This window comes from Acomys russatus, chromosome 2 (genome assembly GCF_903995435.1).
Source record: "Acomys russatus chromosome 2, mAcoRus1.1, whole genome shotgun sequence".
Lineage (NCBI taxonomy): Eukaryota > Metazoa > Chordata > Mammalia > Rodentia > Muridae > Acomys > Acomys russatus.
This window is the reverse complement of record NC_067138.1, coordinates 80,804,258-80,830,203: the sequence shown is the minus strand read 5'-3', so window position 1 is coordinate 80,830,203 and position 25,946 is coordinate 80,804,258. Positions and strand designations below refer to the sequence as shown.

The window sequence follows — 25,946 nt, the reverse complement described above, 5'->3', positions numbered from 1 at the left end:
GTTGAACTTTGGTGGTATTCACATTTTGGTCTGTTGCACCTCCCTGGGAAAAGTCTTGTGTTTTATAACAGGGAAAATATAAAGAAAACAATACAGAAAATTGGTCCTGTGGCTGTGATAAAGCTGATTAAGGTCTTAGGGCTTTGGAAATGGCTTGGAGGTTCAATGTGGAAGAATATGGAACTGGACTAGAAATGCCCTTGAATACTATAGAGTTTCATTACTATTCTGGCACAAGACTAGACTGCCAAGAGAAACACAGACAGTGGACACCCATCTCAAGAGGTTCCAGAGGAAGAAGGAACTGAGCTAGGAGCAATCTGTATGATATTTTGGCAAAGAATCTGGCTGTCTTCTGCCTGTGCCTTGAGCACTTGGTTGAAGCAGAATATGAAAGTAAAGTACTAATTTTTTGGTAATGTCATGGTTATGGCTCACCATTTTCACCCAAGTCTCCAGCAAGAGCACGAAAATGGAGCAGAAAGCTCAGAAAAATGTGACCTTTGGAGAGGAAAGTTGTATGATCTCATATAAAAGAGAGTGCAATGGCAAAGAGTCTGCAGTGTTGAAGAATTCGGAATCAATAAAGAGGAAGCCTGTGCTCTGTACCGAGATAGAAGACCTCACCCAAGAATGGTCCATACTGCAAAGGAGAGAGTCTAAACTGCAACTCAGACCTACACAAGTTCCCCACTCAGAAGCAACCACCTAAAGAAATAATGTTCAGTATTGTTACCCAGAAGCCAATACAACTATGGCACTAGGAATCCAGGCTCCACCCAGAGATGGCACTAGAACTTGGCAGTGTCATCCCCATTGTACTGTTTCTATTGGCATGAACGATGTGAGGTTGAAGGACTCCTGGAGTCTGAGGCCAGGCAGTACGTGGCAGGGTTAGCATGCAGGCCACTGCATGGAAGCTGTGAAAGTGAAGCCTCGATTGCAGTGTACTTTACAGATGTTAGAGATGCCAAAGGTCACGGGATTTCCACTGAAGAAATCTGCAGACATGGAGGTCAATAGCTTTGCATGCTGCAGGTAGCAGAGACAGAATGACTACCATAAAAGTAATCTGCAAAAAGTATTTTCAGAGTCCAGGAGCATGACACAAAGAAATCTTTAAATAAACCATATGACGGACTGCGGGTTCCCTGGAAATGGAAATAAAAAGGGAGCTTTACTTTGTTGTAACTATTGTTATTGCGGGATTAGGTTTTGCTCAAGGCCAAAACTGGCCTTGAACTCATGGCAATCCTCCTGTCTCAGCATTCCTGGGGTTGGGATTAGAGGTTTGATGAACTTTGTTTATCTAGACAAGAATAAAAGTAGAACAGTTTTGTAGACACTATGCAGGAAGGAGTCCGTCTCAAGAAAAAAATTAATGTCAGTATATGTTTAAAACCAGAGGAATATATACTATCCATAAGTTTGTTTAAAAATATTGTCTTAACTCTGTGGCCTATAGCAATGAATGACCTGGCTGCAAGATATAGTGGTGCAGTCCTGGCACAACTGATAGGGGGTGACTAACCGACTTTTGATAGGATTTAAGGGCAACTTCGTAAGATGCATCTCATACCTAACACTGCTAAAGTGGCAAAAACCCTACAACTAGATAGGTCTTGAGGCCAGGGGAAAACCTGCTGCTATTATTCTGCTAAAGAACAAAGCAAGAAAATGATATATTGCTACACCCATAGCTCAACCCTCATCAGAGATGCCTCTTCTTGCAGGAGATGGTAATAACACAAAGACCCACCACTAAACAATGATTCTTTGGAACATTCAGCCCTAAATTGGATGCACTTATCAAACCCTTCTCCTCACAATTTAGGGATGTGTGTGAAAGAGGTGTTAGAAAGATTACAAGAGATAGGGGCAACGGATGACTCCAGGGCAAAGGTGTCTTCCACACACAATAGGACTAAAACAACTATGAACTAAGAAGACTGTGGCAGCACACATACTAACTGCACATGTTCAAGCCAGAAAAAAAAAAAAAAAAAAAAAAAAATCCCAGCACTGAAAAGGGGAAGTGGATGCAAAGTTCTACCTTTAACTAAGAAACCAAATGCTATTATTAGCTGGTGGCAGATAGAAAATCAGTTTTCTCCAATGGATGGTCACTGGTTATATCAACCACACTCCAGTTCACATGCTGGGGAGTATTTAGCCAACAGTAAACAAACTACCCTGGACTTTTTATTTTGTTTTAGCTTTTTTGTTTTGTCTTTTTTTTTTCCTTTGTCTTATTGTTTTGTTGTTCTTTTCTTTGGATGTTTTGTTTCTTGAGAAAGAAAGTGCGTGAAGTTGGCTGGGGAGGAAGGGGAGGATCTGGGATAAGTTGGGGGCAGGGGAAATCATGATTAAAAATATATTGTATGAAAAAATTTTCAATAAAAAATTAAAAAGAACGTTATCTCTAAACGATTTTGGTATTGGTTTTCTCTAAGGCCAAGAACTCATGGAGTGACAAAATTCGTTTCAATTTAGGGATATGAGAGATCAATGTGACAATGTCAACTAACGTAGAATTAGAGAATGAGGTCTTCTGGTACATTTTTCTTTGATTTTTAAAAAGGAAACTTGTATATAGGCAGAGTTAGCACTTGTCTGGCGTTAAGGGAGAGTACAGTGCTGAGAACTTTAGCCAGTTTGGAATCTTATCCTTACCCACCTTTCCCCTTTTGTCAGTGAGTTAGCATTCCACGCACCTGCTGGCGCTATCAGTATTTGCGGTTCAAAGAAGGAGAATTTGAGTGCAGACTGCTCCTCATTCGTGCTTAGTCTTCCAAAGCTTAACAGAGTGACTGTCCAGCTGCTGCAGAAGAATGCCAGGAGCCACACTGTGTCTTTGCTCTACGGTAGGGTGGAGCCAACCCTTAGGGTGGCTGCAGGTGGAGCCCGGACGCTCTGGGCAACCTTAAAGCTGTTGCAGCTGGAGGCAAGCTCTGCTGGCGCCCCGCCTCTCCCGGACATCCCCCGCCCGCTGCAGGTGGCAGAACCGGCTGGACTTGCTCCACTGGCGGAGCCCCGGAGCTCGGAACCCTACGGTGGCTAGCGGCGCCATGGAGGCGGACGCGGACCCCGAGGAACTGGCGCGGCTGCGCTCGATCTTCGTTACCTATGACACGAACTGTTCGGGGCGCCTGGAGCGTGCTGAATTCGGCGCGCTATGCGCGGAACTGCACGTGGCCGAGGCCGAAGCAGAGGCAGTGTTCCTGGGGCTCGACACCGACCGCGATGGCGCCATCACCTTCCCGGAGTTCGCGCGCGGCTTTCGCGGAGCGTTGGGCAGGGACAGCGCGGAAACCCAGGGCGCCTGGGACACGGCAGAGCCGGAGAGCCCGGGCCCGGCTTGGCGGGACTTCCATGCGCGCCTCGGGGACGAGGCCCAGCTCATTCCAAGGTGCGTGGTCGGGCGAGCGCTGGAGGCGTGCGCTTCGCAAACGGGACATCCAATCTGTGAGTTGCTTTTTCTGTTCAACAAGTGGCGGTGACATTTCCGAAAAGGAAAAGGAAAGGAGATCTGGAATTACTAGTAGGGCATAAGTTCGAGGAGTGAGGTTTTCTACAAGTACTGTCGTGACTGACACCTGTAGCCTCTGGCGCGGCAGAGGCTGGCACATTCCTAGTGGTTCACAGTGACCTGACAAGTCACCATCTACTGCTGCTTCCCTGCTGAGGCTCCCATAGCCAGCTTGCCAGCTTGGCATCCTATATAAAAGTTGTGCTTTTGTTGTTTGTTAAGGCTGAAAAAGAAGCCTCAGTACTACTGGATACATGTACTATATCCCTTTCTTTCTTTAAAGGATACTTTGGGAAGTAGGTTTGTCTGTTTCTGACTGAATGAGGAAAGAATCCTAGAATTTAAATCCACAAGCTTCAGAGGACTTTCCCAGTTAATTAAAAACAGTAATTTGATCCTAGATCTTCTAAGCTGAAAATCGTTTTTATTCAGTAGATAATGTGACCTTACAGATAGGAGGAAATGTCTTATTATCAAGTTATTAACTTTATTCTCTTTGGAGGAAGGAATACAAAGGCTATTTGAGGGTCAAAACTTCATTTTCGCTGCATTCCTGCTTTTATCCCGAAGTTTGTTTTGTGTTTGGAATTTAGCTGCGATTTTAGTGAGCTCTGGCTGTTGTTATTAAGACCCAGAAGGCTTCATGTTTAGTGGCAGTTTGTATATTTCAGGGAAAGGAAACGGTCCTGGGAGGGGTCAGCTCCTTTAGATTGCTTCGCAGCATATGCTTCGTCATCCTAGTTTCTCCCTCCAGTTGAGTAAGGGAATTTTGGTGCAGGGAGGTTGAGTGACTCACTGTGACGTTGTGTTGAGAAACTGGGTGTGAGGGCTAATCCCTTACATACGCGTGGGGGAAAAACAAACAAACCCCACAGTGTCTCAACCAGGGAAGTAGAAAATTTTAAACACTGTTGCTGTAGGCTATGCTTATTCTTCAAGCCATCTTTCCATCGTACCTAATTGATTTTTTTAAAATTAACGATTTAAAAATGAAGGAGGGAGAGATACTGTGTATAAGCATGCTCATTCTCTTGTTTTTTTCCCTCCTATCAGATTTCAGCAGCAGATGTTTGACACTTAACCTCTCAAGATTATGTTGACTTTTCTAGAATCAGTTCTCAAACTAGGAGTGAACATAACTAGTGGATGACTATCAGCATATCTTTCCAAATGTTGTCAGACGTTATTACATATATCAATGTCGCCTGATAGACTTCTGTCCTAAGCCTTTCTGATGGGAGGTTAACAAGTGCAGTGTTTGCTTTCCCGTGTTGTTCAAGTGAAAAAGAACCAAACTGAGTTGAACCACCTGATTGTTGCCATGGCAGCAATAAACTGTTTTGGTAAGTTGGGTTGCTAGCACTCTACTTCCTCATACAGTTGTTCACTTTTTTCCTTCTTGCGTCTATCCTTGATTAAGAACACAACAAAATGAAAACCCTACAACTTTTTGTTATTGATATTCTACTGCATTATTTTAGGCAAATTTAGCCTACGAACTTTTTTTTGAATGCCCCACGGATGACAAATACTATCTTAGGCATTTCTTCAGACCCCTGGGGAAAAAAAGCCAAGCAAAGAGGGAGTTCACATCCTCAAGAAGCTTATGGTATACCCATAACATTTCTCAGATATTTCTTTAAATGATATTTAAAGACCATTTGGCTATTTGTAGGGAACCATCAATTGTCAACTGCTGTAAATGAGAATTTTCTTTGACGTTTTGACAATTTTAACAAAGATTTATTTTATATTATTTGTATCTGTGGGTACATGCATATGAGTGCAGATGCCTTCACAGTCCAGTTAAGAGGTATGAGATCTGCCTAGAGATAGAGTTAGAAAGAGTTGTGAGCTGCCTCCTGTGGGTGCTGGAAACTAAACCCAGTTCCTCTGGAAGAGCAGCCAGTGCTCATGTAGCCCCAAAGTCTTGAATTTTAATCTTTAAGAAGAATGGTACTTGTTTGTTTTTCTATGTGATATTTTGGGGTTGTTTTGATATAAAATATTATGTTTTCTTCTTCATAAAAAAAAGAATCCTCTAGAAAAATGTGGCATTCCAGTTTGTTCCCAAGCTGGTGTTCTATCTTGCCTGCATGCTGCCCTAGGCCTGTCTTAGGGTATAAACATACTCAGTTTAAAATGGAAATACACTAGATATAAGAATGTTTTCTTCCCATAGACGTAAAGCATGGTAGTGCTGATGACTTTTGCATTTTAGATCATCCAAGTGAAAATATTAAGTGATTTTATGCTTAAACACCATAGTCCACAATAATATTGAGATTAGAGAAGAAACTAAATTGTCCTGTAAAAGAATTTAAATCGTTTTTGTGATGTATGTCAATGCACACTTAAGTTTGTTTTCTCTTTGAGGTACTGCTTCCAGTACATTCTGCAAATTTGTGACCTGTAGCCGGGCATGTGGGTGGATACAAAGATAGAATAAGGTCTCATAGCAGTGGAAATAGAGTAGGAGGCAAAGTAAAGCACTAACGAGAGAGAGAATATAGCAAGGAGAGTGGTATTGATCAAGGGAAGTCCTAGAGGTAGGAAGAGAAATGGCTGGAAGGGGATGTCCAGATATAGAGCAGATACAGACCATTTCTAGAGTCTTGGTCATTGTATTAAGGAAAAAAAGTTGTGGTTTTTTTTTTTTTTGTTGTTGTTGTTGTTGTTTTTGTTAAGTTCTTGGTTCTTGCATTTGCAAAGAGTAGTGACCTCAGGCTGTTTCCCCCCATTCTTTGGGTAGATTCAACCACTTCTTTTTAAAGTTCTTGATGATACTGGCCCACATAAAGCATTGAATAAAGTAGACACCTTGGGAAGATTCTGGGTTCCTGTCTCCCAGAAAAAAGAATTGACCAGAGATAGGTAAATAGTAGCAGAAACCGAAGCAATCTATTGAAAAAGATGTACTTCCAGGGGACAAAGTAAGTCAGAACAGAAAAAAAAAAATCAGAAACTCAATTTTCCAAAAACTAAGCTTTTGCCTTAGATTTTCTGGGCTTAGTTAATCATTAGGACAGGACAGGAGTTCATATTCAAGCTGTGTTACATGTCCTTTTCTTTAAACTGACTGATTCTTTGACAGTTTCATACATGTATATAATACACTCTAGTTGCATTATTCCGTCCAATCTCTCTTATCATTCCACCCATCACCTCCCTTTTCTGCTGTCTCTGTCCCACTTGCAATTGCAAGTCTTCTTCCTCCTCCTCCCCTTGCTCCTCCTCCTTCTCCTTCTTTTTGCTTTTGCTATCCATCAGATAGCCACTCATGGGTGTGAAGCTGTTGCGTTAGTTACTGGTTCTATTGCTGTGATTAAAATCCAAAAGTAACTTGGGAGGAAAGGGTTTATTTCATCTTAAACTTCTCAGGTCACAGTCCATCACTGAAGAAGTCAGGGAAGGTGCTCAGAGTAGGAGCCTGAAGGCAGGAGCTGAAGCACCATCCACAGAGGTGTGCTGCTTACTGGCTTATTCTATTAGCTTGTTTTTCCTGCTTTCTTAGATACCTCAAAAGAAGCATTTTCTTATGTTTTTCCCTCTTCTCATTAGCTCTAGATTGTGTCAAGTAGAAACAAAACAACAACAACAATGAATAAATCAAAACAACAACAACAACAAACCCCAAACCAACTACCAGTACAGATCTCCACTGCAGTACAAGTGACTCACCAGTGGCTATATCAGTGATGACAATGACTTCTTGTTTTCCCATGCTCCACCACCCAATAACCCTCAACCACCATTAGCTCTCTTGGTTAGGGTGAGGTCCTATGAGCCCCTATGCATCTATGATAGTATGTTAACTGGCTTGGTATTGTGTAGGAACTATGCAGGCAGTCACAGATGCTGTGAATTTGAATATCACAACCGTGCCATGCTTATAAAATACTATTCTACAGCCTCACTTCTTAGAGGTGAATTCTTACATTTTTGGGTCTTTGTTTAAGTTATATGTACTGAACTTTGGAATGCTGGTGTCTCATTTGGTGCTGAGTACTCAACATAAATTTTTCTCGGTACGTTGACCAAGCATGAATCTACACTAACAGCTAGTCACTGCATAGAAGCTTTTTAAATCAAAGTTGAGGACAACATTAACCTATGGATATGGAGATACATTTGAGAGGAAGTTTGATAATATGTCCATGTTGCAAATTGTATTTGTAACTGTGGTGGTTTGATTGGGTTGTCCGCTGTAATCTTGGCATCTGAATACATGGTCCTCAGTTGGTGGAGCTGAGGAATTGTGGCCTTGTTAAAGAAGATTTGTCACTGGAGACAAACATTGAGAGTTCAAAGACTTGCATTTTGTGTTTACTCTCAAGGCTTACTGCTAGGGATTCAAGATGTAAACTTTTAGCTGGTTGTTCCAGCTGCCTTGCCTACCTCCTCAACTCTGATGTTATACACTCAAACCCTCCGAAGCCACATGCATGAATAAATCCTTCCATCTATAAAATATCTTGGTTGTAGTGTCCTATTCCAGCAATAGAAAAGTAACAGGGATGAGTTAGAACTTTATATAGGGAAAGAGGAGGGCAATACTGAGGAAAATAGGGAGGAAGATAGTTATTAGTTACTTTTCTATTACAGTGATAAAGCACCTTGACTAAGACAAATATAGAAGGAAGTGTGACCTGGACCAGCAGGTTATTTTTCAGTATTAAGTTCCCAAGGGGGAAAGCTGGGAAAGAGAAAATAAAGAAGGTAGGGAAGTTGTGACCAGGTCTTGCATAAGTTGATGACTTGTACCAGGCAAGTTTATTAAGAAATATACTCTTATATGCAGTTTTTAGGGGAAAAATGGGACTGGATCACAGGAAGGTAATCAAGCAATGCTTCACAAAAGGAACAGGGGATCTTGGCTACATCACCAAACTGAGAACACAGTGGCTCTGGAACTGATAACCTCATTCTTATCAGCAGAACAATTCAGATTCTAAGGAACCAATACCTTAACTTCTTTGAGTCTCTGGCGCCAGCCACATCCCCAACCTTGCCATGCCTGCCTCCGAGCAAGGACACGAAACTAACATTTTCTTTATCCTTTCATCAGGATTTATGACAAAGTCTTGGATCAGCCTGGCTCCCAACAGAAAGGTTTATTTGGTTCTAGAGGGTTAAGAGTCTATCATGGCTGCAAAGCATGGCAGCAAATAGCAGACATGGTAGCTAGAGAAAAAGCTGAGGTCTCAACATTGCGTACCAAGCAGAGAAAGGACAACTGGGAATGGTGGGTGGACTTGAAATAACAAAGTTGTTTCCCAGTGACATACTTTCTCCACCAAGACCACATCTCTTAAACCTACTCAAATCGTGCCACCACTGGGGACCAAGTATTCCAATAGCTGGTTTGATTTGGAACTTGTTATTCAAACTACTACACAGAACAACAGAAGTAAAATCACCCCTAGTGGCTATAACCGCCTTAGACATGTTCAGAGATAATTGCTTCATCACTTGGTCCCTACCTGGTGATGTTGTTGGAATAGGTTTAGGGCATGGATTCTCTTATTAGGGATGGGTTTCAGGTCTGATTACAATTCAGTTGGCGCTTCCCTTCCAGTGGTTGTGCCATTGTTTCACCAGTAAGCATCTCTAATGAGCAAGTTGGTATTGTAGACCACAAGGATTAAAGCCGGGAGATTATTGCTGACTCCGCACCCCCCCACCCCCCAGCTGCCACAATAGTGACTTCCTACAGTATGAAGCATGTATAACACTGAGGAAGTTTCCAGGTCAGTTCTAGAATGATTTCTCTATATCTTGCAACCGATATTTGTGGTGTCTTCAGCGATAGGATAACCCAGTTATGGTGAGCAACCAGAAGCAATGGCCACAGCCTAGATAATTTGAGGGACCCCTGTGGTATCACATGTCAGTAGCATTGTAAGTCTCTATGGACGATGGAGCATTTTGCTATTGTAAGGAACTATAAGGTCAACTTTGGACAGTTTGGAGTGCCTTTGTTCTTGAATTGCTTGTATTATTTCCTTCAACTGTTTTATTCTCCATCTTCATTTTGCCATTTCTCTTTATTATCATTATTGTAATTATTATTTTTGTTGTTGTTGTTGTTGTTATTATTATTATTATTATTATTAGCTTTTTTGAGACAGGGTTTCTCTGGGTAGCCTTGGCTGTCCTAGACTCCCTCTGTAGACCAGTGTGGCCTTGAAATCACAGAGATCCTCTTGCCTCTGCCTCTCCAAGTGCCATGATTACAGTTGTGTGTTACCATGCCTGGCTCCTTCTTTATTGAAAAATTTTTATGTAATGTATTTTGATTGCTTTTCGCTTTCCTAACTCCTCTCAGATTTTTCCTACCTCTTTACCTATCTATCCAACTTTCTCTGTAAAAACAATCAGAAAAGAACTAAGAACATCTATAAGAAAACCAAGAAACAGATACCCACAAAATGCAGATCAAAATAAACAGAAGACCCAAACGAGGGAAAAGTCGACAAAAATACTACTAAGTTCATTTTGTGTTGGCCAACTACTCTTGAGCATGGGGCCTTTTCCTGAAGTGTGGTTAATATACCCAATAATTCTCCATTGGAAAAAACTAATTTTCTCTTTGCCAATAGATATCAGTTATAGATAGCTACTCAGGGCTTGGGTCCTATGCCCACTTACCCCTTTCAGTGCTGGAACCTTGTTTAGCTTGAACCTTTGCAGGCCTTGTGCATGCTGCCACAGTCTTTGAGTTCATATGTGCACCAGTCCTGCTGTATCCAGGAGACACTGTTCACTTGACTCTTACGTCTGGATCTATCTTTCTGCATCCTCTTCTACCTAGCTCCCTGGACCTTGAAGGATTTGATGAAAACATCCCATTTATAATGGCGTGCTCCAAAGTCTCTAACACTGTACATTGTCTAGTTGTGGGTCTCTGTGTTAGTTCTTATCTACTATAAGAAAAAGTTGCTTTGGTGTGTGTTGAGTGAGGCAGATTTATGGGTATAGCAATATGTCATTAGGTGTCATCTTATTGCCATATTCTTTAACAGCATAATTATGGAGGTAGCCTTTCCAGTTGACCTCAGTTAATCTATGTAGTCTCAGGTTCTTGGCTACCTTAGCAGTGTCAGAAATGTGTTTCATCTTATGGAGTGGGCCTTAAGTCTAGAAAAAAATTAGTTGCTCTACTATTGCACCAGTATGTTTTGTATACCTGTCACTGTTGTTGAGCACAGGGCTTGTAGCTGAGTGATACAGATAATTACCTTTCTCTTCCAGTAACGTGCAGTATATTCTAGTACCATGGATGCGAGTCAGTAGGGGTGATTCTTCTAAATAGGCACCAGTTTAATTTTATGTCTTTGGACATATTTATAGTCACTGTCTTGTAATCATTATATGCATTATCTCGAAGTTGTTTTTCTCATGGAATACAACAATGAGGTTGCTAATTTCTCGAGGATACATGTTGTCTTGCTTATTTATGTTGTTTGACATTTTGTGATAGGACTTAGGCATCTAGAATTTAGTCCCTGTTAGTTTTTTTCTGGTCTCCCATTTGTTGAGTGCTTATTTGGTTTTTTGTTTGGTATTACTCCAACTTGTGAGTTTGTGGTCCAACAATATGGCGCTTGCTGTTCAGTCTTGGGGCCACTATGTATTGGTGTGGCAATTGTCAGAAGTGGTCTCAGGTTGGCTAGGTGAAAAATCTCAGCCTAGGAGTAAATCTTCTATAGGCGTGGGAGAATCTCTCTAATTATCTTCAGAAGATTGTATGGGGCTCCTCAGATTCATGGGTAATTCTGAGGCTCATGGTCAGGCTCCATGAGATGCATCTTTATAACCTGTTTCTGCCTCAGGCCATGTCTGTACACTTCTGTAATCAGAACTCAACACAAACAATCAGTGACAATCTAAGTGAAAAACTACACCATAAGGAAGTCATGTTAGTTGCTTAACATTCAAGTTTCGGAATTTTAAAAACCTGTAGTCACTTAAGGAAAAAGTTAAAATAAAAGATTTTGCTGTCTATTTTCTTTCTTTAATCTGAAGCGAGATTGAAGGAAGGAAGTGTTGGGTTGTAGCTGGTTAGTTGTGGTTTCAAGAACAGAGTTAGAACTCAAGCATCTGAGAGTCCAGTGAAGGGAACCATCAGCCTCTGTCCAGTAGAAAATCATGGCTCAAGAAGTGTCATGCAGTGTGGCTTTCATCCATAGACTGCTACATACAGCTATATGTGGCCAGCTTGGATACAGACTCACGAGGCATGATGTAAGTTTACAGAGCATTTGATTCTGAATGAAAAATTGAGGGTTTTCTATTAATGTAAGGTCAAATTTTTACTGGGGTCCACAACAGATTGAGTCACTGTAGGCAGAGCACTGACTTCCACCAGTCATTCAGAGCCAGGACAGCCCTTCTGGACACCTGCTGAGCCTCAAATGAGCTGTCTATCTCCTTTTTTCCAGAATCTAATTATTTTATCAATGAGGAGCAGGAAACAGAATATTTATATTGCGGACCCCAGTAAAGATTTGACCTTACAGTACATATAAGTTTCAGTTCCACTGTTCCACCCAGTGTCCCACTGTAGGTGTAGGAGTTGAAGCAAGAGTGGGTAAGTGTTGTCCCTTGCACAAAGAGCTTGGTAGCTGCAGTTGCACTTAAGTCTGACTGAGCTCTAATGCCCATGCTATGCTCTGTTAATTCATGACGTCAGAAGATACCAGTGCCACCTCTAAACCTGCAGGACACTGCCTTCTGTTTGCACCACTTTACTGTTTTCACTGGCAGACTCCCAGATACCACATATCAAGTGGTTTTGAATAGGATGCCATTTGCATTCTGAATTCTTCCTATTGTTTGAGTGAATCTAGTTAATTTTCTCATCTTTCAGGAACTTTCCTTATTAAAACTTTCGATAGAATGAGAGGTCCAGATAAGTACTTACATATATAAGATGTGTTGCTGAAGTTTTAACTACCAGAGCTGTATTTGGACAAGGGGCCCTCGATGAGGCCTTGGCTTAATAATTGGATGAGAATTTCCTTTGGTCATTTAGCTGCAGAACAGAGCCAGGGAAGTCCTGCTCCTTGGGGTAGCTCATCTTGTTGGGCTAAGTAGTTAATGTCTCTAACACGGTCAACAGCACAGACTGAGGACTGACTCCAAAACAGTCAATTACACACACACACACACACACACACACACACACACACACACACACACACAGAGTCATCCTGCTTTCTGCCTGTTGGTACCTTCATATGCTCCAAGTGCTAACTGTGCCCAATCACACTCACTTGTTCTATACTGACTTACCTGCACAGAACTTTTCAACTATGTATGAGCTTATATAGAATAGAACTTATCCTGATTTATTTCCAGAATCTTGTGACATCCCTTGAATTGCAATCTTCTAGTTTAATGCAGGACTTGTACCAAGCAGTATTTCTGGTAATTGGGTTACTCTGATTCCCTGTTTGGAGCCGTGGTGTCTGCATTTGACTGTTCTATAGAAGCGTCCTGCAATCAGGTGTGCAGACATTTGTAGAGCACAGAACACTACAGACACAAACATATGTGATCTAAGAGAAATGTTTGTTTTATAAAAGCGTGAGTAACCTTTGAAACAGTTTACAGGCTCTATTTAATTTTTAGGTCTTTTTTTTCTTCAAGGATCTCTTGCTTCTTTCCCAACCTCAATATTTGAACTTAAAATGCTTATATCCCAGTACCCTTTTAAAATTTCAAATTGTAATTTTTTCATCAGAAATAAATAATTAATACTATCTTTTATACAATTCATGTTTTGATTTATTGAACTTAAAAAGAAGCACAGGCTCAGGTTTAAAGTATCTAAGACTCATCCATAGTTCAGTGTGCTCTTGCCCCAGGCTCTCATTTGATACCCCAGGCATGTTTTGGGCTGCTTTTCTAGTTAATGGCACTATTAGCACAGAAGTATAGTTTATTTATTTATTTTTGATTTTGACTAACACATATCACCTGGATCTTAATCTTTACCCAATATTTGTCAAGCCCCTCTCTAAATAAGTCTCCACGATATTTTTGAGTCCTTTGCAATTCTGTGTAATTGCTTCAGATAAGCCCCTGATAATCATGAATGTAGCATGCTTCTACTGTCAGCAGTTACCTGACACCTTTCTTGGCACCCCTGTGCCCTATACTAAGACCTCTATGTAGCAGTTGTATATTCTCTGCTATTTTAAATTTTGACATCAAGAGTGAATGTGCTTGGGGAAGCATATTACTGATACTCTCTTGGAACATAAGACTGTCATGACATCAAATGATAACACCAGAACACTTGAAGAATCCGTACACATGCTGCTTGTGTAGGAATCCATATTCAACTCTTACCTAGAGAGATCAGGTATTTTTTTCCTTCCTGTGATGTGAAGACACAGTTCCTGCCTATTTTCCCACCCCTCACTCTGCGCTCTTTTTGAGACCACATCATATGGAATCCAGTTTAGCACCCAACTCATTACATCCCAGCATGGGCTTGGCTTTTCATCCTCCTATGTTCACGTCCCGCGTGCTGGTATTATTGATGTGTGCTACCACACCCAGTTTATGTGGTGCTGAGGATTAAACCCATCTATTGCTTTGTGCACCTTAGACAAGCACCTTGTGTACAAATCAGGGCAGAAGAGGATCTAGGCCATTCTGATGTAATAGCGGATTGTGTAGCATGCACATTTATTTTTATTTTTTAAATCAGCGTTAGATTTTAGTTTAGTTTTGTTTTTGTTTTTGAGACAGGGTTTTTCTGTGTAGCCTTGACTGTCCTGGACTCAATTTATTGACCAGGATGGCCTTAAACTCACAGAGATCTGCCTGCCTCTGCCTCCCTGAATGCTGCGATCAAAGGCGTGTGCCACCATGTATGACTCAATGGTAGATTTTTAAAAATAATTAATCTATGTATATTCCTCCTGGTAAATTATCCCTAAAACTTTGCAGAAAAGGATGAATCAAACAATGATCCAGGATTGAACTAGAAATGATCATAATGAGTGTGTTAACCCAGAAGCAGAAAGAGTCAAATGGTATATACTCACTTATATCTGGACACTAGCCCAAGGGGCATGTCACACGAAAGCCTTCACTTACCAGGAAAGTGGGACAGAGGGGAAAACTTCCTATGGGGACTCTAGGTGAGAGAAGCAAGGGAGAATGGAGAAATAGAAGAATCCAGAGGGTCCTAGAAACCTACAAGTAGAACATTATGATGGGCAGATTTGGACCCAGGAGTCCTGCTCAAACTATAGCACCAGCCAAGGACAATACCTGCAGTAAACTTTGAACCCCTACCCAGATCTAGCCAATGGACAGGACATTCTCCACAGTTGAGTGGAGAGTTGGCTGACTTTCACACATACTCTGTTGCCCTTTATTTGACCACATCCCCTGGAGGGGGAGGCCTGGTGGCACTCAGAGGAAGGATAGCAGGCTACCAAGAAGAGACTTGATACCCTATGAGCATATACAGGGGGAGGAGGTCCCCCTCAGTCACAGTCATAGGGGAGGGGATTAAGGGGAAAATGGGAGGGAGGGAGGAATGGGAGGATACAATGGATGGGATAACAGTTGAGATGTAATATGAATAAATTAATAAAATCTATTTTTAAATGATCCAAAGGAATCCATGTCATTATAATTTTTCCCACTTTAGACACTTACAGAAAGTGAAAGACCTCTTGGGAGTTCTGCAAATGAATATTTCTGTGTTGAACAGTTAGCTGGTAAATAATGCATACAACTATTACTCTGACAGATTTCAACCATATAGTATGTCTTTAGATTTGGTATACTGCTAGTCTAAGCGATACAGGACATGACTGGTCCTGCTCTGCATTGAAATCATTATTGCTCTAATAATGTGAATCATTCTTGTAGCCAGTATTTGTCCTGGGATCTAATGGTAATGAAATTATTTATTGCTCTAATAATGTGAATCATTCTTGTAGGCACTATTTCTCTTGGGATCTAATGGTAAGAAGGATGACAGGTTTGAATATTTTATATCATCATATAATGAGACTTACTTTTATGCTTAATTTGATCTTTTAAAAAAAAATCACAATTAGCTTCTGAGTAGATTGAATAATTTATTTAGAAGAAAAAGTTCCAAGAAATTTAAAGCACCATGGACAATTTTTTTGGCTATGTCTGATTAATCAGCACAGTTAGTATGCAACTCATGTCATATAGTGATTCAAAGTTCTGTGGGTTAATTTTCATCCCATTTCTTCTGCCAAAGTGTAGGCATTTAGCACAGTTAAGAAGGGGTAGGATATTAGTGGATAATTGTAAAGTTTCAAGCACAGAACAGAATTTCAGTTCTGCCATTTTTTCTCTGTGTCCTTGGATCTTGTGTGCTCCCCATGCATTTATAGTACCAAGAACCACAGTTAGTTTAAACAGCAAAAAATTCTCATAATTGTAGATTCTCAAAATTTGGCACCAGGTTATCAGTAGGGCTAGTTTGTCCTGGTGACTTGTTGCTGGGTCTGCCATCTTCCCTTATATCTTCACATGGATCTCTTTCTGTACATATCTCCTCTTTCTATAAAATCACTAATAAGACTTGGTTAGAACTCACCATAATGATCTCACTTAACTTGATTCCTTCATTAAAGACTCTTAAGTATAATTACCTAGAGCAGTGGTTCTCCACTTGTGGGTCATGACCCCCCTTGGGGGTTGACCATCAGAAAACACAGATATTTACATTACAATTCATAACGTGCCAAAATTACAATTTTAAAGTAGCAACAAAACCAATTTTATGGTTGGGGGGAATCCACCCAACCTAAAGAACTGTATTAAAGGATCACAATATTGGAAACGTTGAGAACCACTGAGCTAGAGTCTGAGGTCCTGGTGGTAAGTTGGGACATTTGGGCCATGATTTATCTTATAACAGACCATTAGATCTGTCTGATTTGAAAAAATAAATTAAAAGAAACACTTTCTGTGGTTGTTATGAACATCCCAATAGATGATATACTCAGGTTGTTTAGCAAATCATCTGATATCTGGTGAGTATGCATAAAGAGTACCATTTCTTCCCTATGATAGCCAAAGCTTCTCTTGATTGATGGCTTGTGTCCTGTGACGTCATCCATCAGAGACCATGCAATTTGGATTCCCTTCTGACACCAGTGGAGAGCTAGGCTTTGCTGCTCTTATCATGATCTATGTCTGTGCCCACAAACAGTAGCAGAGTGCTTTTTTTTTTTTTTTTTTTTTGAACAAAGAGCATTACTTCTTCCTTCTTGCCTTCTTACCTTGCTGCTTTCCTGCCTATTGTAGATAATGGAGGCTTTGTAGAAGGGAAGCTGAGGTGAATTACCCTGTAGATAAGATTTATTAGAAGGGTTACAACATCACAGCCTGTAATCCGGAGACAAGCTTTCAGGTGCAGATAAGAGCTTCATTATGAAAGACTGTTCTCAGGTGCAGTGTTGATGGAGTCCTGTAGGGACAGGACCTTCAGTTCTACTCACATCTGAAGGACAAGGAGAATTCCATCACAATTGGATCCTGAAGGAAAAGATAGATCTTCAGGTCCAAAGAACAAAAGAGTATTTCTTGCTAGAACAGGATTTCAAGGGTGAGTAGAGTAGGGGGTTAAGTTCTATCCCATGTAATGGAGACTACCTGTGAAAGTCACAAGACACTGATAAAGTAATCATTTCAGCTTTGTCTGCCACTGCCAGAGAGAGGAAGTGAGCTCTGTGAGAACCTAGAAGATCACTGAGCACCTTCTTCTCAGCCTTGCCCAGGGAGAGTGTGTAATCTGACCCACCCTTCCTGCCTTCCCTCTTGACCTTTGTCCGACCTTTGTCCTACCTCGGCGTTCAGTCCTTTTCCTTCCTTTTAACCCAACAACTACAATAACAACAATAAATTTACTATAGTTTAGAATAGCCTTGATTGAACTCATCATCCTTCTGAATTAGCTTTCCAAGTTTTTCTTCTGTCCCCTGTGGGCTCCAGACATGCATGAGATGTACAGAAAAACACCAGAATAAAACACTCATACACATAAAATAATAAGTACATCCATCTAAAACAAACACGAAAACATGCTGCCCTCAGCCGATTCTAGGCAAAGTGTGCTGAGAAGATGATGTGAATTTTGTGTTCAGGTTATTTGAGTGATCTGTTTTCATCACCTTGTTGTCCAGAGTGCTGTGGATGGCTGTGAAAGGCTTGTGAGCGTCTCAGTTTCTTGTCCTGCCCAACAGCTTTTCCAGTGTAAGACATGCACCTCAAGAGTAACCTCTCCAGATCAGTGTCAGGGGACAGTAGATCCTCTGCATTGTTGAGGGTGTGACTTTAAAACCACAATGGCAGATCAGCAAATATAGTAAATAACCAAGTGCTTCTGCTGGTTATTCAGTAATGCAGTGTGTATGAAAGGTGTGTGTGTGTGTGTGTGTGTGTGTGTGTGTGTGTGTATAGCATTTTTAAGCCTGCTGAAAATTGGTAACACCTCTTTTATGTTGGTGTTGAGATAAGTTATTGCAGACCTAAGTAATTACCTGAATTTGAAATCCTCATTCTGTCTTTTAGCCAGTATAAATGTTACTTGCTTTAAAAAATTTCCTGCTACTATCATGTGCTGTCACCCTCACAGTTCATGTCAATACTCCTAGAGTAAGAAGGAAGGATAGATCATGTGTCTCTGATGGAGCATGTCAAAATATATCAGTATACAGCTCATGCACTGAGAAAATAGATGGCTGTGAAGTGGTGCTTATAGAAAGTGGCATGGTTATTAAATCCACACAGAGTATGTGTCTTACTTAGGGTTATGATTGCCGTGATAAAACACCACAACCAAAGGCAAATTGTGGAGGAAAGGATTTTTTTCACTTATAATTCCTCATCCAAAGCAGTAAGAAGAGGAACTCAAGCTGGGCTGGAACCAGAAGGCGGGAACTGAGGCAGAGGCCATGGAGGGGATCCTGCTTATTCCCAAAGGCTTGCTCGGCCTGCTTTCTTATAGAACCTAGGACTACCTGCCCAGGGGTGACCCCACCCACAATGGGCTCGGCCCTCTCACATAAATTATTAAGAAAATGTTTTCCACATCCACCTATAGTCCAATCTTACTAAGACATTTTTTCAGCTGAGGTTCCCCCTCCTCCTCAGTGACTACAGCTTGTGTCACATAGACATAAAATTAACCAGCACAGTGTGTGTTTCTATAAAGACATAAAAGACATGTTACTCTAAAAACACACCCAGTTCCACTTAGGCCATTAGCTGCTGATGTCAGTGGCTGGAATGCCACTAGCCAGTCCAACAATCTCTTATTTTCTATTAGATAATGAAATAGATGATATGCTAGACTATAGGTTGCTTCAAAATGGAGGCTAATTGTCAAAACAAAACAAAACAACAAAATAAAACAAAACAATAATCCAAAACAACAAACAAACCAACAACAACAACAAGAGTAACAAATGTAAGGCATTATCAGAATGCTGGAACTTGGACCCTCATCCTTGACTCTGGGGGAAAAAGTCTGAAAGTTGAGTTTGACTCCTGGCTAGAAGAGTATGTTTGGGGCATGTCTGGGTTGTCAAACACATCAAAGTGTAGGCTGAATAAGTGGTATAAAAAAGGCCGTGAAAACTCTGTGACTCCTAATGCCACCCCTGCATACCCTTCCCATTTTGCTATTCTTTGTAATAAGCTACTAAAAGTAAGTAAAATATTTTTTTGTGAGTTCCATGAGCCATTTTAGGAAACTATCAAGCCTGGAGATGGGTCAAGGGAACTGCTGGTTTGTACCTGATGGCTTAGAACGAGCCCTCACTTGGACTGGTAACTGATGTCTGAAGTTGGGCAGCAGCGTGGATCAGAGCCCTTAGCCTTGGAGCTTCTGCCAACTTTCAGTAGTTATTGAATAAAAATTTTGAACACCTAACTGGTATCTAAAAAATAAAAATGGATGGATGTGAGAAACTCTAAACATTCAGTGTTTAAAGTACTAAGGGGAAAAAGTCTGTGTGTGGGGGTATATCCACAAATGTGAAATTGCCTGAAGCAGTTTTCACTGTCAACAAAGTAATAGGTATATCCATTCTGAAAAGGTTTGTAAAGGATTGGAAAATACAGAATTTGGAAATTAGTTTACCTTTCTCTGAAGTTCTTTACAATTCAATTTTTAATAAGTAAAATGAAGAGCCTTCATTCTAAGCCCCTTCGACTGCACTGAAGTCACTGGCTGTCCGGGTAGCCATCTTCCAGTATGGAGAACCCAGCAAGCTCTCTGCCTCATTTGTTTTTTTCATTCCAGGTCAATCCATGGATTATTCAGTCCTCCTCGTTTATATTTTAGTTATCTTTTTCACCCTATATGTTTTCTGTTTTACTTTTTAACTGATAACACTTAATTTTAATATTTTGGGCAGAAAAGAACAAGTTAGTATCCTGTACCATAACATCACCCTTGTGGAGCCAAGACTAATCCAGCCCTATGAACATGTGATAAGGAACTTTCTCCGTGAGATCAAACTCCAGAGCACAGAAATGGAAAACTTGGCCATTGCAGTGAAGAGGTATCAAACCGCTTCCTTCCTAGAAACTTATGGGGTCTGTTATCTTGTTCTGTGACCTGGGTGGCAAAGGGACTTAGTGGTGCAGTCTTGTCATGATACAAGTGGACTTCCTGAACTTCAGGAATCCAGAACCATCTAGAATATTTCATATAGGGTAAGTGTTGTCAGGCAGTAATTGCAAGGTCAAATAGCAACCCGTTGGTAGGGCATTGCCTTTATACCATGTCAACTCTCAGAACTAATGCTTCCATCCTGAAAAATTCAGAATGTTTCTTCTATCCAGACACAGAAAAAACAGGAAACTTCTAGGGTGGTAGGCAGGCTCTTTAGCCAAGCCAGGTAAAGACAGGAGTCTCAGTCAGAATGAAGGGGAATGAAAGCCTGTTGGGGTCATAAGTCGTAGTACACAATGTTTTGGGTGAAGTAAGAAACTTTGTTTAACAGGCAATTTTATCTCTGGAATTATAGAAGACTGATTATAAAATGTTGCTGAGGTTGCTCCTTCCATCTTTAACTTTAGCCTATATGAGTGTAAAGCTTATATAATAAAATTTTAAAATTCTATCTGTCTATTGCCATAAAGTTCTTTCTTTTGTCTAGATTTGCCACTTAACTTGTGGCAACAATATTTTCACATTTGCTGACTGTCTCCCAGAAATTTGCTGTCTTTAGTTACTATTTGTTTCATCTATTTAAGTTGTTCAATGCCATTTTACACCTAAATAGTCACATCAATAACCTTAATTTATTATATGGAAGGACTAGGATATATCATGGAGAACACCTACATAATGTGAAGCCTGACACTGAAGAGTTTTGAATCTCTCTTTACATTTTTTATCCACGTGTACAATGCATTTTTTGAATTTCAGAGCCCAGGACAAGGCAGCCATTCAGCTGAGTGAGTTGGAAGAGGAAATGGACCAGCGGATTCATGCAGTGGAAAATGAGACCCGGAAAGATGTGAGTTTTCGGGTTGCCCTTTCACTCATTTGGCAGATCTTTAGGGGGCACCTTTTCTTGTGGAACCATGGGCACTTCTCTTGGTACCAAGGCGTGGGGACAGCAGTCCTCCTTGCTAAGTACCCTATGTAAAAATATGAATGCTCTGGATTTTGAGCAGGGAAAGGATTTTTATAACCAGAAGTGTTTTGCGCTCATGAGTTAGAAAGATACAGATATTCTAATCATGTAGGTAAGTGGAAGACATACCTCTCTAGTACTGATAAACATAACATAAGCCTCATGTGAGTTGGAGAACAGTAAGTTTGTGTGGGAAGGTAGTGGCCTCTTTGAACAAAAGTGTCATGTAGTGGAGGACTGGCAGTTGTGGAATCAGCTTTGGTGAGAAGATGGCTGAACATCTACCTGTATATTGGGCTCACTACACAACTTTAAATATCAATTGCAGTTCATTTAAAATCCTGCCTCCTAACTGTGGTGTTTATTGCCATAGGAAATCTTAAGTTGAAAGTTATGTGCTACTTTCCTGAGAAAGGTGTATTTTTCAGTATAAAATGTATTTGGGGAGTTGATATTTGCTTAAAGTGGAAAATACATACATTTTTTTGAGTAAGTAGTGATAGGATTTAAACTATTATTTTGATGCTGAGATGCAATAACAGTGCAGACCCAAGTGCTGGCATCTAGCAGACCTAAGTCTACATCCTGATTTGGCCTCATGGAGGCCAGGTGGAGATGGCAAAGTAATCTCTCCTGTGAGTCTTTGCTGCCATCTACCAGCCTCGAGGTGGATTAATCACAGTGGTATATTTGAAGTACTGAGAACCGTTGCCTGTGATAGGTACAAGCATGCCTAATACTATTTTTTTCTGTGCCTTTTGTCTCCTTTCAGATAACTTCCTTTGTCTTTACCTTATACATAGATCCTTTTGAGTATCTTTGTTAGCCTATCTTTTTTCTTAGGTTTTTAAAAATATATTTTATTAATTTATTCATATTACATCTCAATTGTTATCCCCTCCCTTGTATCCTCCCATTCCTCCCTCCCTCCCATTGTCCCCTTACTCCCCTCCCCTATGACTGTGACTGAGGAGGACCTCCTCCCCCTGTATATGCTCATAGGGTATCAAACATCTTCTTGGTAGCCTGCTATCCTTCCTCTGAGTGCCACCAGGCCTCCTCATCCAGGGGACGTGGTCAAATATGGGGCACCAGAGTTCGTGTGAAAGTCAGACCCCACTCTCCACTCAACTGTGGAGAATGTCCTGTCCATTGGCTAGATCTGGGTAGGGGTTTGAAGTTTACTGCATGTATTGTCCTTGGCTGGTGCTATAGTTTGAGCATAGCCTATCTTTTAAAAAAATATATATTTATTAATTCTTTGAGAATTTTATACAATGTAAATTGATCATATTCACCATTCCTTGACTCCTCTCTAATCTATTCTCTTTCCCTACTACCCACCTGTGTGTTATGTCCCTGTTTTCTTTTAATCCCATGCAGTCCAGTTTGATCTCTCTGGGTTTCATAGCTCAATTATGCATTGTCATCACCAATAAAGTCTTGCCATCAAGTTCATACTTTACTAATGATAGTATCTTCTTATTTTCTTTTCTTTACTCTAGAAGTTAAAATAAGAAACATGTCGCTCACAGCTCCTTTTTTTTTTTTTTTTTTTTTTTTTTTTTTTGCATTCTACTGTGGTCAGTGAGTTTCTGTGCATACATGTCCTGAAATCTTAACATGTCAGTCAAGGACTTTACAGCTGGCTGAATATTTCGGCACTGGGAGGAACTGTGTCTACCAGCCCTGCCCGGTACCACCCTCACATCTTTACTCATGGTTTTACTGGATTTACACATGTTAGATCACTGGAGACTTTCCCTAGCTTCCTGCAGTCACTATGCTAGCCTTCAGCTTCCTGGGCTCTTTATTCTGTATACCTACCTTCCCAATGACATCACTTCATTGCTTGTGAGTCTGATTTTATTCCAACTGTTTTCTTTACCTTGGTGTTTTATTGAAACAAAGGTGTTTATCTTTGTATCTCTGCCTACCCTGGAACTCACTCCAAGTGGCCTAGAACCCAAGAGATCTGCTTGCCTTTACCTCCTGAGTGTTGGGGTTAAAGGTGTACACTACCACTGCCCAGCTACTTGGTGATTTTTTTCAGACTCTCTTCTACTTTCCTAAATTCTGTAAATTTGTGTCTCTATCTTGAACTAATTTCCCCACCTAGTTCTCTAGCTAAGGGAATCTTCTTTCACTCGTGACTTTTTTTTTTGTACATGGAATGAACATTGTATAGTTTCAGTTATTTTAATGACTTACAATTTGTATTCAGTAAACTATACTTATGTAATTTGTAAGAATATTGTAAGTGTGGACATGTATATATATACATATACATACATGTACATACATACATATATATATGCGCCACCATTATAACTAAGACGCTGAGCTGTTTCCTCATGTTCCTTTGGTTTATTGTCCATTTTGTGATTTTTGTCTTTGCCACACAATCACTTTTCAATTCCTTTTGTCACTATAGATTTGTGTTTTAAAACTGTATGTGAATGGAATATTATGGTGTGTGCTATTTATTATTTAGCTTGTTTTACACAACATAATTATTGTGAGACATAGCCATGTATCAGTACTCATTTATATTATAGTAAAGTAGAAACCTTGCATTGTGTAATATGAAGCATTCTCTATTTCTTCCGTCTCAGAAGTGTGTGGTAGTCTGCTGTGTGCAGGTACTACGTATGATTGATTGCTAATTGGTCTACCTTGATAATACTGAAAATGTTTTGCAATTCTATTTCTGATTGTTACTAGTAAATCTGTGAAAATACATGCAAAATATTAGAATATAAAATATATTTGCTTATATGTAATAACTTCTGATGGATCCCAGCATGTTTTCTAGGTTGATATTAGCATAATCTATGCATGAAGACAATTTTACTCCTTTCTTGATGATCTTTTCATGTCCTACTGGCTATTATATATTCCATCTATAATGTTGAAATCAGTTTGCTGAATATTGATTATATTAGTGTCTGCAGATGCATAATCATAAGCCATTGGAAAGATCATTATGTAGTTTTTGTAGTGTTGGGAACGACCTGCCAAGGAACAAAAGTAAAAATATTTGTCAGACCAAAATTGACCTAAGTTTTTATGGAGTCCTACTTGGGAGCATAGGAGGTAAGCAACACACTATCTGGTTAGATAGTATTTTATAGCACCATTTATCTGTGCTGGGACTAATCATTAGTGTGAGGCCCAGGGGTCATTAGGAGTTAGACATTATCTTTTTTCATAGAAGACATAACAGTTATTGGGTCATATGTCTAGCAATTAGAGCCTGGTTATCAGCAAGTGGGGAATTATTATTTTTATGTTTTGTCCTTTTTAGGGTCAATGATGCTATTTTTATTAATAAAAAATGAAAAGATAGTAGAAAAGCAATTATTAGTGTTTATCATTGAATAATGGATTGCTCTTTTCCTAAAGTATTTCAGTGTTTTCTGAGATTTTCTGCATTAAACATCATTAATTGTATTTTTTTAAGTTTAAAGTATAATTACATTATTTACCCCTTTCCTTTTTCTCTGTCAAGCTCCTACAATGTCCTAACCCTCATTTTCTCTCAAATTCAGGGCCTCTTTTTCTTTAATTGTTAACATATATACGGGTCTGCTTAGTGTTGCTTATATGTATATGGTTTCTGGGCTGAGCACTTATTAGATAAACAGCTGAAGGGCTCATCCATGGGGACAACTAATTCTCACCTCTCATCACTCTTCAGTAGTTTTTTTGTTCAGAGGTGGGTTCCCTTGAAACTTCCCTCTTCCGCCTTAACATGCTTATTGTTTTTGTCCTTGTTCTGGTATTGTTTAGGCCATCATGGTGTTGATATGTCATGGGTGTAGCTTCCATGAGATTTATTAGTCTACTGGATTTTACAATATTTCTTCTCCCTCTTTCATGATATCCCCTGTGCCTTACATATATGAGTTGTGTTTTTTTTTTTTTTTTTACCTGGATCTATTGTGACTGGGCACCCCACATTCACATGTGCCCTGTATTTTGACCAGTTGTGCCTTTCCATACTGTTGTTCAGCTGCAAGGAGATAGAGGCAGGCAGTAGTCACACTTTTTTTGGGTGTTAGGATGAACATTTAGAGTGCAGCTAGGAATGATGCTGGTTTCAGAAAGCTGTAGTAGTAGGTTCTCCCCTAAGGTCCAGGACCTCACTAGCTTTGGGTAGTTGGATAAATCTCCAATATAAAATATGATCTTACTCCTGTTGAGTAACTCTTGAGTATAATTAGACCGCTGGTGGTTACCATCAACATGTGTGTGCCAATGTTGTACTATTAAGGATATCGTGTCATGTTGGTCATTGGTGTGATATAAAGGCAAACAGGTGAGTAGGACTTTTGGTTGCTTCCCTTCCTTGGCAGCACTTTCTGGTACTATGAAAGTTACTCTCCAGGGAAGAGATTTTTGGGTTAGGGTCCTGTGTACCAAGTGCATATGGTATCTTACTTCAGCAAGAGATACTTAGATAAAATTCTGGAAGGCAACCAAGTGTAACACAGTAGTCTTTATTTTTTTTAGAGTCTTTTGGACTCCCTTGGCTTGAAGGAGAGTTTTTAATTCCTACGGTTGGGGATTTAGTTAACCTAAGGCTCTTGAGAACATTGCCAGGCCAAGTGACATAATGAAGTTTTAAATTTTATATGTATCTGTTTACCTATACACTTATGCATTATATGTTCTTTTTGGTAATCAAAGAATAATGATTCTTTATGTTTTTTTCAAAAAATTTTAGTGTTGTTTCTTTCTTTTCTCCA

At 40.1% G+C, this 25,946-nt stretch overlaps 1 protein-coding gene across 2 annotated transcripts in view; it reads left to right on the top strand.

The window, feature by feature from the left end:
- Window positions 1-2,981: 2,981 nt before the first annotated feature.
- Window positions 2,982-25,946, top strand: part of Rasef (RAS and EF-hand domain containing) — a 53,587-nt gene continuing 30,622 nt past the window's right edge. The window contains exons 1-4 of one of the 2 annotated variants that reach the window (XM_051163401.1): window positions 11,442-11,769; window positions 15,024-15,032; window positions 19,966-20,112; window positions 20,985-21,075. In XM_051163401.1, the coding sequence (XP_051019358.1) occupies window positions 11,681-11,769; window positions 15,024-15,032; window positions 19,966-20,112; window positions 20,985-21,075 (336 nt within the window). In that variant the 5' untranslated portion in view covers window positions 11,442-11,680. Of the gene's footprint in view, window positions 3,410-11,441; window positions 11,770-15,023; window positions 15,033-19,965; window positions 20,113-20,984; window positions 21,076-25,946 lie in introns of those variants that run through there. The other variant, XM_051163393.1, reaches the window with a different exon arrangement.